Here is a 12,226-nt window from a genome sequence, read left to right as displayed (position 1 = left end):
TTGCAAAATGTTTTTGTTCATATTTATTTGATGCACACCAATGTAAAAACAACAAAATGTAACATACCATCATTGTGGAAAAAAAAACTTCAACTTCAAGGCGGTTGATAGGACGGGTTCGTCTACAAAACCTGAACCCACTGATTGTCGTCAAGCTCCAAAAAGAGTCATTGAGCCTTTTTTGACTGTGGGTTCTGGAGGCGGCTAACAGAAACTGACTGGCCAAGCAGAATGTGGCTCTGGTGGTCACCGAGGCAAAAACTTGATTGGCGAGAAGTTCGAGGAGGAACGACTTCTGGACGGCATCAAGGAGATTCTGGTCCACCATCCAGGTTCTCATGAGGTGAAAGCAGTGTACCATTAACACTGTGTACAGTGGAGATGGAGCGCTGCTTACCTCAACTCGGGACATCATGAGCCAGTGGGCAGCATACTTCGAAGACCTCCTCAACTCTAACAACACATCTTTCTTTGAGGAAGCAGAGTCTGGGATATCTGAGGTGGGCTCTCCTATACCTGGGGTTGAATTCACAGAGGTAATCAAGAAACTCCTTGCTGGCAAGGCCCCAGTGGTAGAGGAGATCCGACTGGAGTTCCTAAAGGTTCTGGATGTTGTACGGCCTTCCTGGTCGACATGCCTCTACAACATTGCGTGGTAATTGGGTTACAGAAAGGGGACCAGAGTGTTTGTTCCAACTAGAGAGGGATAACACATCTCAGCATAAGGTCTATTCGGGGTTGCTGGAGAGGAGAGTCCATAAGGAAGACACACCTTAAATTCAGTTGAACCAATAGTAATTCTGACCAACCAAGATTGACTTTTTTTTGCCTGCAAAGGGAGGGCTTGGCTCTCACTCTCATGTTCGCCAACACCATCCGGAGCCCAGCCGGCCTGCTTTTTATCCATTTAGCAAAGCACTGCACATTACAAAACATAACAAAAACATCCAGCTGGGCACTGCCAACAGCTGGGCCAGATATCCATGCATGCTATTCTAGACAAGAAATAAACATTTAATGATAAAAACCTAATATATGATTTCCTTCACAAAGTTGTTCGGTCCCTGTACCACCTGTGTCAGACACGAGCTGTTGTTAGCTGCAACAGGCACTTGATGTTAACAGTGAACTGAAGTCCCACTCCTCTAGCTCATCCCATTACAATAATCGAGGCCCAGACGACAAAATAGAAAGCGGAGCAAGAGGCTTGCGCCACTGATACCTAAAATAAGAAAAACTAGTTCTAGAAGATTAAAACAATAAAAGGTTCCAGTCCTGTGTGTCTTAATAAGTAAAAGGGAGGTTGAAAGCCCTGCCCGAGGCCCAGATGACAAAATAGAAAGCAGAGCAAGAGGCTTGCGCTACTGATACCCAGAATAAGAAAAGCTAGAAGTTGTAGAAGATTAAGACAAGAGGTTGGGTTGCAGGGGCAGCAGCTTGAGCAAGGAAGACCAGACTTCCCTCTCCCCGGCCACTTCATCCAGCTCGAGAGACATAGTCCCTCCAGCATGTCCTGGGTTGTCCCTGGGGTCTCCTTCCAGTGGGACATGCCGGAAACACCTCACCGGGGTGGCGTCTGGGGGGCATAGTAACCAGATGCCCGAACCACCTCAGCTGGCTTGTCTCAACGCGGAGTAGCATCGGCTTGACGTTGAGCCTCTCCCGGATGACCGAGCTTCTCACCCTATCTCTAAGAGAGATCCTGTGGAGGAAACTCATTTAAGCCGTTTGTATCCGGGAGCTTGTTCTTTCGGTCACGACCCACAGCTCATGGCCATAGGTGAGGGCAGGAACGTAGATCGAGTGGTAAACAGAAAACTTCGCCTTTCGACTCAGCTCTTTCTTCAAAGTCAAAGTCAAAATCAAAGTCAAGTTTATTGTCAATGTCTTCACATGTGCTTAACATACAAAGGAATTGAAATTGCGTTTCTCACTATCCTCTGCGTTTTACATGCACAATAACAAAGTGCAGGTGCGCAAGACAATCCTAAAAACTAGATTCTTATATATATTAATGTAAAGTGCAGTATGTTAGATCTACTTTGCCTAGTGTTGCTAAACTAATAACTAAAACTAAAAACCAAATACGGAAACTCAGGTATGGCAAGAGTACCCCAAGACAAGACATAAGTAGCAGCATATGACAAGACAGTCCAACAGTACGAGACAAAGCAAGACAACTCTGACTGCGGTTGTCCCAGTTGTGTGCATTTGAGGTAGTTGTTATAGTTCTAAGTGTAATCGCTAGTGCAATAGAAGTATACTTACTGTATAAATAAATATGGCACCAGCAAGTCTGTGCAAATTTTGCAAGTGCATGAGCAAAGTTTGAGTTTAGGTGGGGGGCCAGCTCGGTGTTTCTCTGACTGGGGCTGAATGTGGGAGAGAGGAGGGGCGAGAGAGAGAGTTCAGCAGTTTCACGGGTGGGAAGGGGGGAGAGTTCAGCAGTCTCACGGCCTGGTAGATGAAGCTGTTCTTGAGTCGGGTGGTGCGGGAGCGGAGGCTCCTGTACCTCTTTTGGAGGGCAGGAGGCTGAACAGACTGTGTGCAGGGTGGCTCGTATCGGTGACAATCGTGATGGCTTTGCGGCTGAGGTGGGTGGTGTACAGCTCTTGCAGGGAGGTGATTGGAGCACCAATAATTCTCTCAGCTGTCCTCACGATGCGTTGTAGAGCCGTCCTGTTGTAGTCAGTGCAGCTCCCGCCCCACACGGTGATGCAGCTGGTGAGGATGCTTTCGATGGTTCTTCTATAGAATGTGGTCATGATGGGTGGCGCGGCACTTGCCCGCTTCAGTTTGCGCAGGAAGTAGAGACACCGCTGTGCTTTCTTGGCCAGAGATGCAGTGTTGGTGGTCCAGGAGAGGTCATCGCTGATGTGCACCCCCAGGAACTTGGTGCTGCTCACCCTCTCCACTGCAGCACCATCGATGGTCAGTGGGGGGTGTTGGGTGCGGCCTCTCTAGAAGCTGACAACCATCTCTTTGGTCTTGCTGATGTTTAGCAGGAGGTTGTTGTCTTTGCACCATCTGGTCACAAGCTCCACTTCTTTCCTGTAGTGGGTCTCGTCGCCGTTGGAGATGAGGCCCACCCGTGTTGTGTTGTCAGCAAACTTCACGAGGTGGTTGGAGCTGTGGGTTGCTGTGCAGTCGTGTGTCAGTAGGGTGAAGAGGAGGGGGCTGAGCACACAGCCTTGTGGGGCCCCCGTGCTCAGGGTGATCCTGCCTGAGATGTTGTTGACAACACACACCACCTGAGGCCTCTGGCTGACGAAATCCAGCAGCCAGTTGCAGAGTGAGGTGCTGAGGCCCAGTTAGTCCAGTTTGCAGGTGAGTTGTTGGGGTATTATGGTGTTGAACGCTGAGCTGAAGTCTATGAACAGCATTCTCACATATGAGTCTTTCTTCTCCAGGTGGGTGAGTACCGGGTGGAGGGCAGAGCAGATTGCGTCTTTAAATCCCGACTAAAAACACATTTATATTCAAAAGCATTTAGTTAATTGCGCCTGTCTGCAGCTTTCTTCTATTATCTTTTTTCCTGCCCCCCCTCTTTCGGCTGGGAGAGGGGCTAGCTGGATGGTGAGGGTTGACTTGACCGCCTCCATTGGGTCCTGCGCTGGTCGACCATCACGGGTTAGGAGTTTGGCCGTCTGCGGTCCACCTGGCTGGAATGTCGGAAGGTTCCTGCCCAATGGCTTTGCCTGCTGTCAAGACATCACTGCACTATATAGCACAATATGTTTTCTGTAATTTATATTGTTTCTGTGTCTGGTACATGCAGCATCCACTTCAACCTGTGGGCCTGGAAGGGGGCTCCTCCCACCTGTGGTCCCTTCTGGAGGTTTCTGATTTTCCCCAAATTGGGGTTTTTGAGTTTTTCCTTCCCCTTCTGGGAGCTTTGACAGGGGATGCTGTTGTGTACCTTATACTGAAAAGATGTCTCTGTACGACCTCTTTTCATCTGTGAAGCCCTTTGAGACTTCGGTGATTTAGGGCTATATAAATAAAATTTGATTGATTGATTGATTGATTGTGTCGTCTGTGGATTGCTTTGCCCTGTAGGCAAACTGATACGGGTCCAGGCTGGGGGGCAGGATGGATTTTATGTGTGACAGGACTAGTCGTTCAAAGCACTTCATGATGATGGGTGTCAGTGCCACCGGACGATAGTCGTTGAAGCAGGATGGGGAGGATTTCTTTGGCATAGGTATGATGGTGGCAGCCTTGAAGTCTGATGGCACAATGGCTTGCCTCAGGGAGGTGTTAAAGATGTCTGTAAAAACATCGTTCAGCTCCTCTGCACAGTCTTTCAGCACCCTGCCAGGGATGTTGTCTGGTCCTGCTGCTTTCCGGGTGTTGATGGCAGAGAGTGTCCTCCTCACGCTGGCAGCAGACAGGCACAGAGGCTGGTCGTGCGAAGGTGGTGGTGTTTTCTGTGGGCGGGTGGTATTCTGTTCCCCAAAGCGTGCAAAGAAACTGTTTAGGTTGTTGAGCAAAGCGATGTCGCTCTCGCAGCTTTGTGGTGCAGGTTTGTAGTCTGTGACCACGACAGACAGGTGCAGAGCCCGCATGACAGCAGACGCCGCACCGATCTGTCAATCTCACGCTCCAGCCTACCCTCACTCGTGAACAAGAACCTGAGATACTTGAACTCCTCCACTAGGGGCAGGACCTCATCCTCGAACCGGAGAGGGCATTCCCCCCTTTTTTCGATTGAGGGCCATGGTCTCAGATTTGGAGGTGCTGATCTTTATCCCAGCCGCTTCACACTCGGCTGCGAACCGCTCCAGTGAGAGTTGGAGTTCACGGCCTGAAGAAGCGTAAAGGAACAGCACCGCATCATCCGTAAAAAGCAAAGATGCAATGCTGAGGCTCCCAAACCAGAACCCCTCAATGCTTCGGCTGCGCCTAGATCTTCTGTCCATAAAGGTAATGAACAGAATCGGTGACAAAGGGCGGCCTTGGCGGAGTCCAACCCACACTGAAAACGAATTTGACCAAGCTCTGACATCGGTCATACAGGGTCCGAACAGCCCATATCAGGGCGTCCGGTAGCCCATACTGCCAAAGCACCCCCCACCGAGATCCCCGAGGGACACGGTCGAACGCCTTCTCCAAGTCCACAAAGTACTTGTAGACTGGTTGGGCGAACTCCCATGCACCCTCGAGGACCCTGTCGAGGGTTTAGAGCTGGTCCACTGTTCCAAGGCCAGGGCAGAAACCACACTGCTCCTCCGGAATCTGATACTAGACTTCCTCACAGAACCTCCTCTCCAGCACCCCTGAATAGACCTTACCGGGGAGGCTGAGGAGTGTGATTCCTCTGTAGTTCGAACACACCCTTCGGTCCCCATTCTTATAAAGGGGGACCACCGCCCCAGTCCCCAATGCCCACACGATGATGCAGAGGCGTGTCAGCCAAGACAGCCCTACAGCATCCAGAGCCTTCAGGGACTCCAGGCAGATCTCATGCACCCCCGGAGCCTTGCCACCAAGGAGTTTTTTGACCAACTAAGTGACCTCAGCCCCAGAGATGGGAGAGCGCACCTCAATGTCCGAAGACTCTGCTTCCTCAGAGGAACACATGTCGTGGGATTGAGGAGGTCTTCAAATTATTCTGCCCACCGGTTCACAATGTCCTGAATTGAGGTCAGCAGTGCCCCATCTCCACTGTACACAGTGTCAATGGTGCACTGCTTCCCCCCTCTGAGACAAGAATTTTTTCAAACCCGTCCGGAAATCACTTTCCATGGTCTCACCGAATTCCTCCCACACCCGAGTTTTTACCTTGTCGACCGCCGAAGCCGCACTCCGGTTGGCCAGCCAGTACCTGTCAGCTGCCTCTGGAGTCCCACAGGCCAAAAAGGCCCGATAGACTCTTTCAGCGGGATGCCGTCACGGCAGTCACCGACCACCTTACGGCCACAACTCCGATCAGCCACCTTGACAATGGAAGCGCAAAACATGGTCCGCTCTGACTCAATGTCCCTCGCCTCCCCTGGGACGTGGGAGAAATTCTGCCGGTGGCGGGAGTTGAAACTCCTTCTGACAGGGGACTCTGCCAGACGTTCCCAGCAGACCCTCACGATACGTTTGGGTCTGTCAGGTCTGAGCCGGCATCCTCCCCCACAATCGGAGTCAACACATCACCAGGTGGTGATCAGGTGACAGCTCCGCCCCTCTCTTCACTTGAGTGTCAAAAACATGCGGCCGCAAATCCGATGATACAACCACAAAGTCGATCATCAAACTGCGGCCTAGGGTGTCCTGGTGCCAAGTGCGTATATGGACACCCCTATGTTTGAACATGGTGCTCGTTATGGACAATCCGTGTCGAGCACAGAAGTCCAATAACAAAGCACCACTTGGGTTCAGATAGGGGGGGCCATTCATCCCAATCATGCCCCTCCAGGTCTCACTGTCATTGCCCACGTGAGCATTGAAGTCCCCCAGCAGAACGAGGGAGTCCACGGAGAGAGCGCTCTCTAGCAACCCTCTAAGGACTCCAAAAAGGGTGGGTTACTCTGAACTGCTGTTTGGTGCATAGGCACAAACAACAGTCAGGGCCCGTCCCCCCACCCGAAGGCGAAAGGAGCCTACCCTCTCGTCCACTGGGGTAAACCCCAATGTTCAGGCAGTGAGCTGGGGGGGTAACAAGAATGCCCACACCAGCTCTGCGCCTCTGACCGCGGACAACTCCAGAGTGGAAGAGAGTCCGACCCCTCCCGAAAGGACTGGTACCAGAGCCCAAGCTGTGGAGATGAGTCCGACTATATCTAGTCAGAACTTCTCGGCCTCACACACCAGCTCAGGCTCCTTTGCCGCCAGAGAGGTGACATTCCATGCCCCAAGAGCTAGCTTCTGTAGCTGGTGATCGGTGTGCCAGGGTCCTCGCCTTTGGCCGCCACCCAGCTCTCTTTGCACCCGACCCCTGTGGCCCCTCCCACAGGTGGTGAGCCCACGTGAGGGGGGACCCACGTCGTCTCTTCGGGCTGAGCCCGGCCGGGCCCCATGGGTGCAGGCACAGCCACCAGGCACTCGCCAACGAGCCCCACCTCAAAGCCTGACTCCAGAGGGGGGCTCCGGTGACCCGTGTCCGGACGAGGTAAATGTGAGCCCATTTATTTTTTTCATCATATGGGCTCTTCTGAGCCGTGTTTAGTCTGGAACCTCACCTAGGACCTGTTTGCCATGGGTAAACCTACCAGGGGCATAAAGCCCCCGACAACTTAGCTCCTAGGATCACTAGAACACGCAAACCCCTCCACCACGTTAAGGTGACGGCTCACGGGGGGGCCGTAATATTTGGTGGAGGAAATTAGGCGTGTCTGAAGGCCTGTCTGAAAAAACTTGAGTGATATTACTTTGACAGACACAACAGGGTACATATAAATGAAAATGTAATTTTTTGCTCCCACCAGGTGGGGCCCACACTACGAGGAAAAAAAGTGTGTTTAGAATTGTACTCCCATGAAATGAAATTTAGAGAAGATCATCTTGGTCCAATTACATTAAGTTTTGCCGGTCTGACCAGACATTGGCCTTTGAGGCGGTGTAAAGGCCATGCCCAAATATGAAGAGTCATAAAACTTGATATTCATAATGTTCCCTATATCTCAATATTCTCCTGTATAAGTTTAAGTGAAACCGGCATAGAACAGAACATGAAAGTATAAAAAATAACTTCTTTGTCTGCCACCAGGTGTCGCTATTGGTAATTTGGAAATGTGTCATGTAGAAAATTTAGACCATGAGTTTAAATGATACCATCAATTTTCAGATATTTTAAAGCTTGTTCAGCTGGGTTATAAAAGTTTTTGTCACGGTGGGTGAAGGAAATATTGACTTCATGATTTGAAAGCCCACCTCCATCATATATTTCATGAGATCGTGACTATTTTTGGACTAATTGTGCCTCTAAGTCTGATAAGGGTCTACGCCAAATTGAAAGTTGATGGGGCCAACAGGATAAGAAAATGCGGCGGCAGTGGAAGACTTACAAATGGCCATAAATGCATCAAAATTGCAAGTTTAAAAAATCGTAACTTTTTCTGTACATCCTAGCTCATGGCTGTCTTTGATGTTTTTTAAGTCTTGGGTTCCTGCATATGCCTACACATTTTGGTAGCTGTAAGGCGAACCAACTGGGTTTGGCTGCAATCCTTTGACTATAATGAATTTTTTTTCTCCCACTAGGTGGCGCTCACAGTACGACAAAAAACTGGTTAGTAGAAGTGTTTAATATTGGACTCCCATCGACTATATGAATTATTTTGAAAAGATAAGAACATCTGGGTCCAATTAAAGAAACTTTTTCGGATTGGCGAGACATCAGAATTTGAGAAACGTAGTGGACGCGCCTAGAAGTGAAAAGTTGTAAAATTGGAGAACCTTCATGTTCCATGCCTCAACGCTATTCTGGCCAATTTTCAGTTAAATTGCTCAAACAGGATTAGCACAGTGCAAAAATTTAAATATTAAGGTTTTCATCACTGGTGGCAAAGGAAATTGGAAACAAAAATTTGAAGCCCTGCCCCCATCATATATGTCAGCCGATCTTGACAAAATTTTGCCCAGTTGTGCCACTATGTCAGATAATGGAGCACGGCAAATGTGAAGTTGATCAGGTCAAGGGTTTTGGTACCAAAAAATGTAATGTAAAATGTAATATGTAAAATGTAAAAATGTAAATGTAAAATGTAAAATTGTAATGTAAAAAAAGACATTGTGGTGTGATGGAGAAGAGGAAGTTTATAAGAGAGTTGAAAATCAAAATTGAATGCATAAGAATATGAAGAAGAAGAAGAAGGTTGGCAGTTGTTCTTTTTGTATCTAAACAGATAAATCAGTAAATGATGGCTGTTGGTGACAAATATTAAATGATACAAACTAATTAGAGCCATTAGATGCACAGGCAGTAGAAACTTACAGGAGATAACTTTAAAAATAGTTAGAGAAAGTTATATATTCTCATGTGATTCAGGTGCATGTAGAAGGATACTAATAAACTACAGAAGTTAGAGATATATACAGAAATATATAATAAATGAAAATAATCCACGCTAGGAATAATAACTGTCAGAGAAAAACTGGTAAATATACACATTATGAGAAAACCAGTATTTCATGAAATTGGAAATCATATCAGAGAATATTTAATAGTGGATTTACAGTGTCCAGAAAATTAAGGTTTTACATAGAAGCTTAAAAATAACACTAAACATGGCAGTTGGGTCAGCAAAGGTGCAACGGGGGAAAAAAAAAAAAAAAGATAATAATTGCATCTCACACTGGGAGACAAGGAGACAGATACCTGCTCCCGATGGCTAATACGAGCATGAGGTGGTCAAAATATGACCAGAAACAAGCCATTCAACAATTAATGAATGCAATTATTGAATTCTATTAGTTGACTGATTTTGTGGAATGTATAAACACATTGCACAATTTAAGAGGAACATTGAAAGAAACAAAAGAGATAAAACAAAATATTATTGCAATTATTGTATTTGTCTTTGTAATGACAAAACAGAGATTCCCATGTGTCTTGAATAAATGAGACAAACACAAATTTAGGTCTCATGGCGGCAGTGGAGAAAGGCCTGGGAATCCAAATTTGCAAAGCCGAGGAAACGTAGCTGTTTTCTGGTGTCTGGTACTGCCCATGAGGTTACTGCTGAGACCTTAGCTGGGTCCAATGTGGTTCTGGGAAATGATGTACCCCAGGAAGGAAACAGAGGCGGAATGGAACTCACATTTTTCAGCTTTAACGTACAGGGAGTTTTCCAGCAGACGTTGTAAGACGGAGCGAACATGCTTCACGTGCTCCTCTTGCGTCCAAGAAAATACCAAGATGTCATTCAACTATACAAACACATATCAGTCCAACATGTCTCGCAGAACATAATTGATGAGGGCTTGGAACACTGCGGGGGCATTCGTAAGTCCAAAGGGCATTACCAGATATTTGTAATGCCCCAGGGGAGTTTTAAATGCGGTCTTCCACTCATCCCCTTCTCTCACACAAATCAAATGGTAGGCGTTGCGAAGAGCCAGCTCGGTGAAGTGCAAAGCCCCTTGGAGAAGCTTGAAGCCAGAGGTCAAGAGAGGGAGAGGGCACCGTTTATTGATGGTAATGTTATTCACACCCTGATAGTCGATGCAAAGACGCAGCGTGTGGTCCTTCTTGATCACAAAAAAGAATCCTGCGCCTGCAGGAGAGGACGAAGGGCGAATGATGCCTGCCTCTAAGGAGTCGTTTATGTACCTCTCCATCGCTTGCCGCTCCGGTCCAGACAAGGAGTAAAGGCGGCCCCTAGGGGGGGTCGCTCCAGGTAGCAGGTCGATTGCGCAATTGTATGGCCGGTGTGGAGGCAAGGACGTTGCCCGCGCCTTGCTGAAGACTTGACTGAGGTCAAGATATTCGGAGGGGATACCTGAGATGTCCACTGGGGCTGGTGGAGCGACGCAGGGACGGAGGCTCGATGGAGGCAGGAAAGATGACATGAAGGTCCCCAGCTGAGAACGCCTTCTCCCAGTCAATGTGGGGGTTGTGCCAACAGAGCCAGGGACGGCCCAGGATCAGAGGGAAGTTTGGATGGTCAAGGATATGGAACTGGTTCTGCTCCTGGTGATTACCTGCCACGTGCATGGAGAGCGGGCACGTTTGGTGTGTGATTAGCCCGAGAGGGCGCCCATTCAAGGCGTGGGTTGAAGTTGGTTTTGGCAGAGGCGTGTTTTTTAGACCAAGCTGACGCGACAATTTTCTGCTGACAATGTTGGCATCTGCCCCAGAATCCACCAAGGCCCCCAGAAAATCCGTGCAATCGGGCAAGACCAACCGAACCTGGGGAATTCGTCTTGACTGTAGAGAGGAGAGAGCTTGGCCCAACTGTATCTCCTTGCCTAAGGCTGGGCCCTGGCGTCGTCGTCATTCATCAGACGTCAGGGAGGTGCACCCAAGCTGTATCGGCTCGCTTTCTCCCGCAGATGGCACCGAGGTCATAGGCTGGCGAAGAGTTCACCACGCGGGAGAGGGCGCTCATCGCTCCTGTGCCTCCCTCTCTTGCTCGCGCCGTCGGTGCCGCAGATGGATGTCAACACGGGTGGCCAGGTTGATTATCACGTCTAGAGTTGCGGGAAGCTCGTGGGACACTAACTCTTATTTAAGTCGACTGGAAAGCCGATGCAGGATAGAGTCCACGAGCGCTGAGGGGTTCCAAACATTCTGGTTGGCTCTGGTGCGGAAATCTAGGGCGTAATCAGTCACCGACCTTTCGCCTTGTCGTAGCTCAAGGATGCCACAACCCAATTCGGCGCCGGCATAACTGAGTCAAAAGACCTTCTGGATCTCTGCTGCGAGGGCTTGGAAGGAGACACAAACGGGGGTTTTCACCTCCACTCCACCGTGCCCCAAAGGCAGGCGCGCCCTGTGAGGTGATTTATCCCGAACGCTACCTTGGCTTGCTCCGATGCGAACGTCCTCGGTTGGAGGGCAAATAGCAAGGAGCAGTTTGTCAGGAAAGCTTCGCACGTTTCAGGTTCGCCATCATAACATTGTGGGATTCCAATCTGGCGCTCGGGGGCGTCGTGTGATGCTAGCGGAAAGGCGGATTGACGTGCTGGGTCTATTACGTTTGGCCAGATCGTACTGTCATGGCTCGGAGATGGAGGGCCCAAAAGCACACACAGGTATGTGAAGGTAAAACAGAATGTTTATTTGCTGAATGGTATTGCGGGAGTGAAGGCAGATGAGGATGGACCACGGTGGCGGGACTCTCTGGGTCAGAGAAGAAGGGACGCGACAGGCGGACGGATCAGAAAGGGTTTTTATTTCTTTAAAGCTTTTTGTTGAGCATGCATGAGACAAAATGAGTGCTTAGTACTCATTGATGTATTTTAAAATTTGTCAAATGGTTCCAGTTAAATACTCAGATATTATTGTGACAAAGGCATTCTGTAAACTTCATCAATATATATGTATGTACGTATGGTATATCACAAAATATTTCAAATAATAGCAAAATACAATTTGTGGTTGGTTGTATCACCCACACAGTGCGGTATGTTGGAAAGAACAAATGGCACTGTAAAGAAACCACGACCAAGATAGGGAGGTCATGTCAGATTGCCTTGATCTGGTCAAACTGCACTGACCAAGAATAGTGAAAAGAACAGGACAATTGAGATTTCGCATGGAAAACCAGATATACAATTTATTGTAATTTAC

At 48.6% G+C, this 12,226-nt stretch overlaps 2 protein-coding genes across 17 annotated transcripts in view; one reads left to right on the top strand and one right to left on the bottom strand.

Moving 5' to 3' along the window:
- LOC148417576 (uncharacterized) overlaps positions 1-4,023 on the top strand; it is a 41,412-nt gene extending 37,389 nt beyond the window's left edge. For 7 of the 11 annotated variants that reach the window (XR_015866623.1, XR_015866621.1, XR_015866618.1 and 4 more), the window contains 2 exons: positions 2,838-2,931; positions 3,058-4,023. Coding sequence is in view for 4 of the 11 variants with exons in the window: in XM_088423776.1 (XP_088279902.1) it covers positions 2,838-2,931; positions 3,058-3,255 (292 nt within the window). In the remaining 7 variants the exon portion in view is untranslated. Of the gene's footprint in view, positions 1-2,609 lie in introns of all 11 variants that reach the window. The other 4 variants (XR_015866617.1, XR_015866622.1, XR_015866620.1 and 1 more) reach the window with 4 other exon arrangements.
- The window catches only part of phf2 (PHD finger protein 2), a 275,649-nt gene that overhangs the window by 156,112 nt on the left and 107,311 nt on the right, over positions 1-12,226 (bottom strand). The window lies entirely within an intron of this gene.

This window comes from Hippichthys cyanospilos, chromosome 9 (genome assembly GCF_059441005.1).
Source record: "Hippichthys cyanospilos isolate Australia breed blue-spotted pipefish chromosome 9, RoL_Hcya_1.0, whole genome shotgun sequence".
Taxonomy (NCBI): Eukaryota; Metazoa; Chordata; class Actinopteri; order Syngnathiformes; family Syngnathidae; genus Hippichthys; species Hippichthys cyanospilos.
This window is presented reverse-complemented; position numbering and strand designations above follow the sequence as displayed.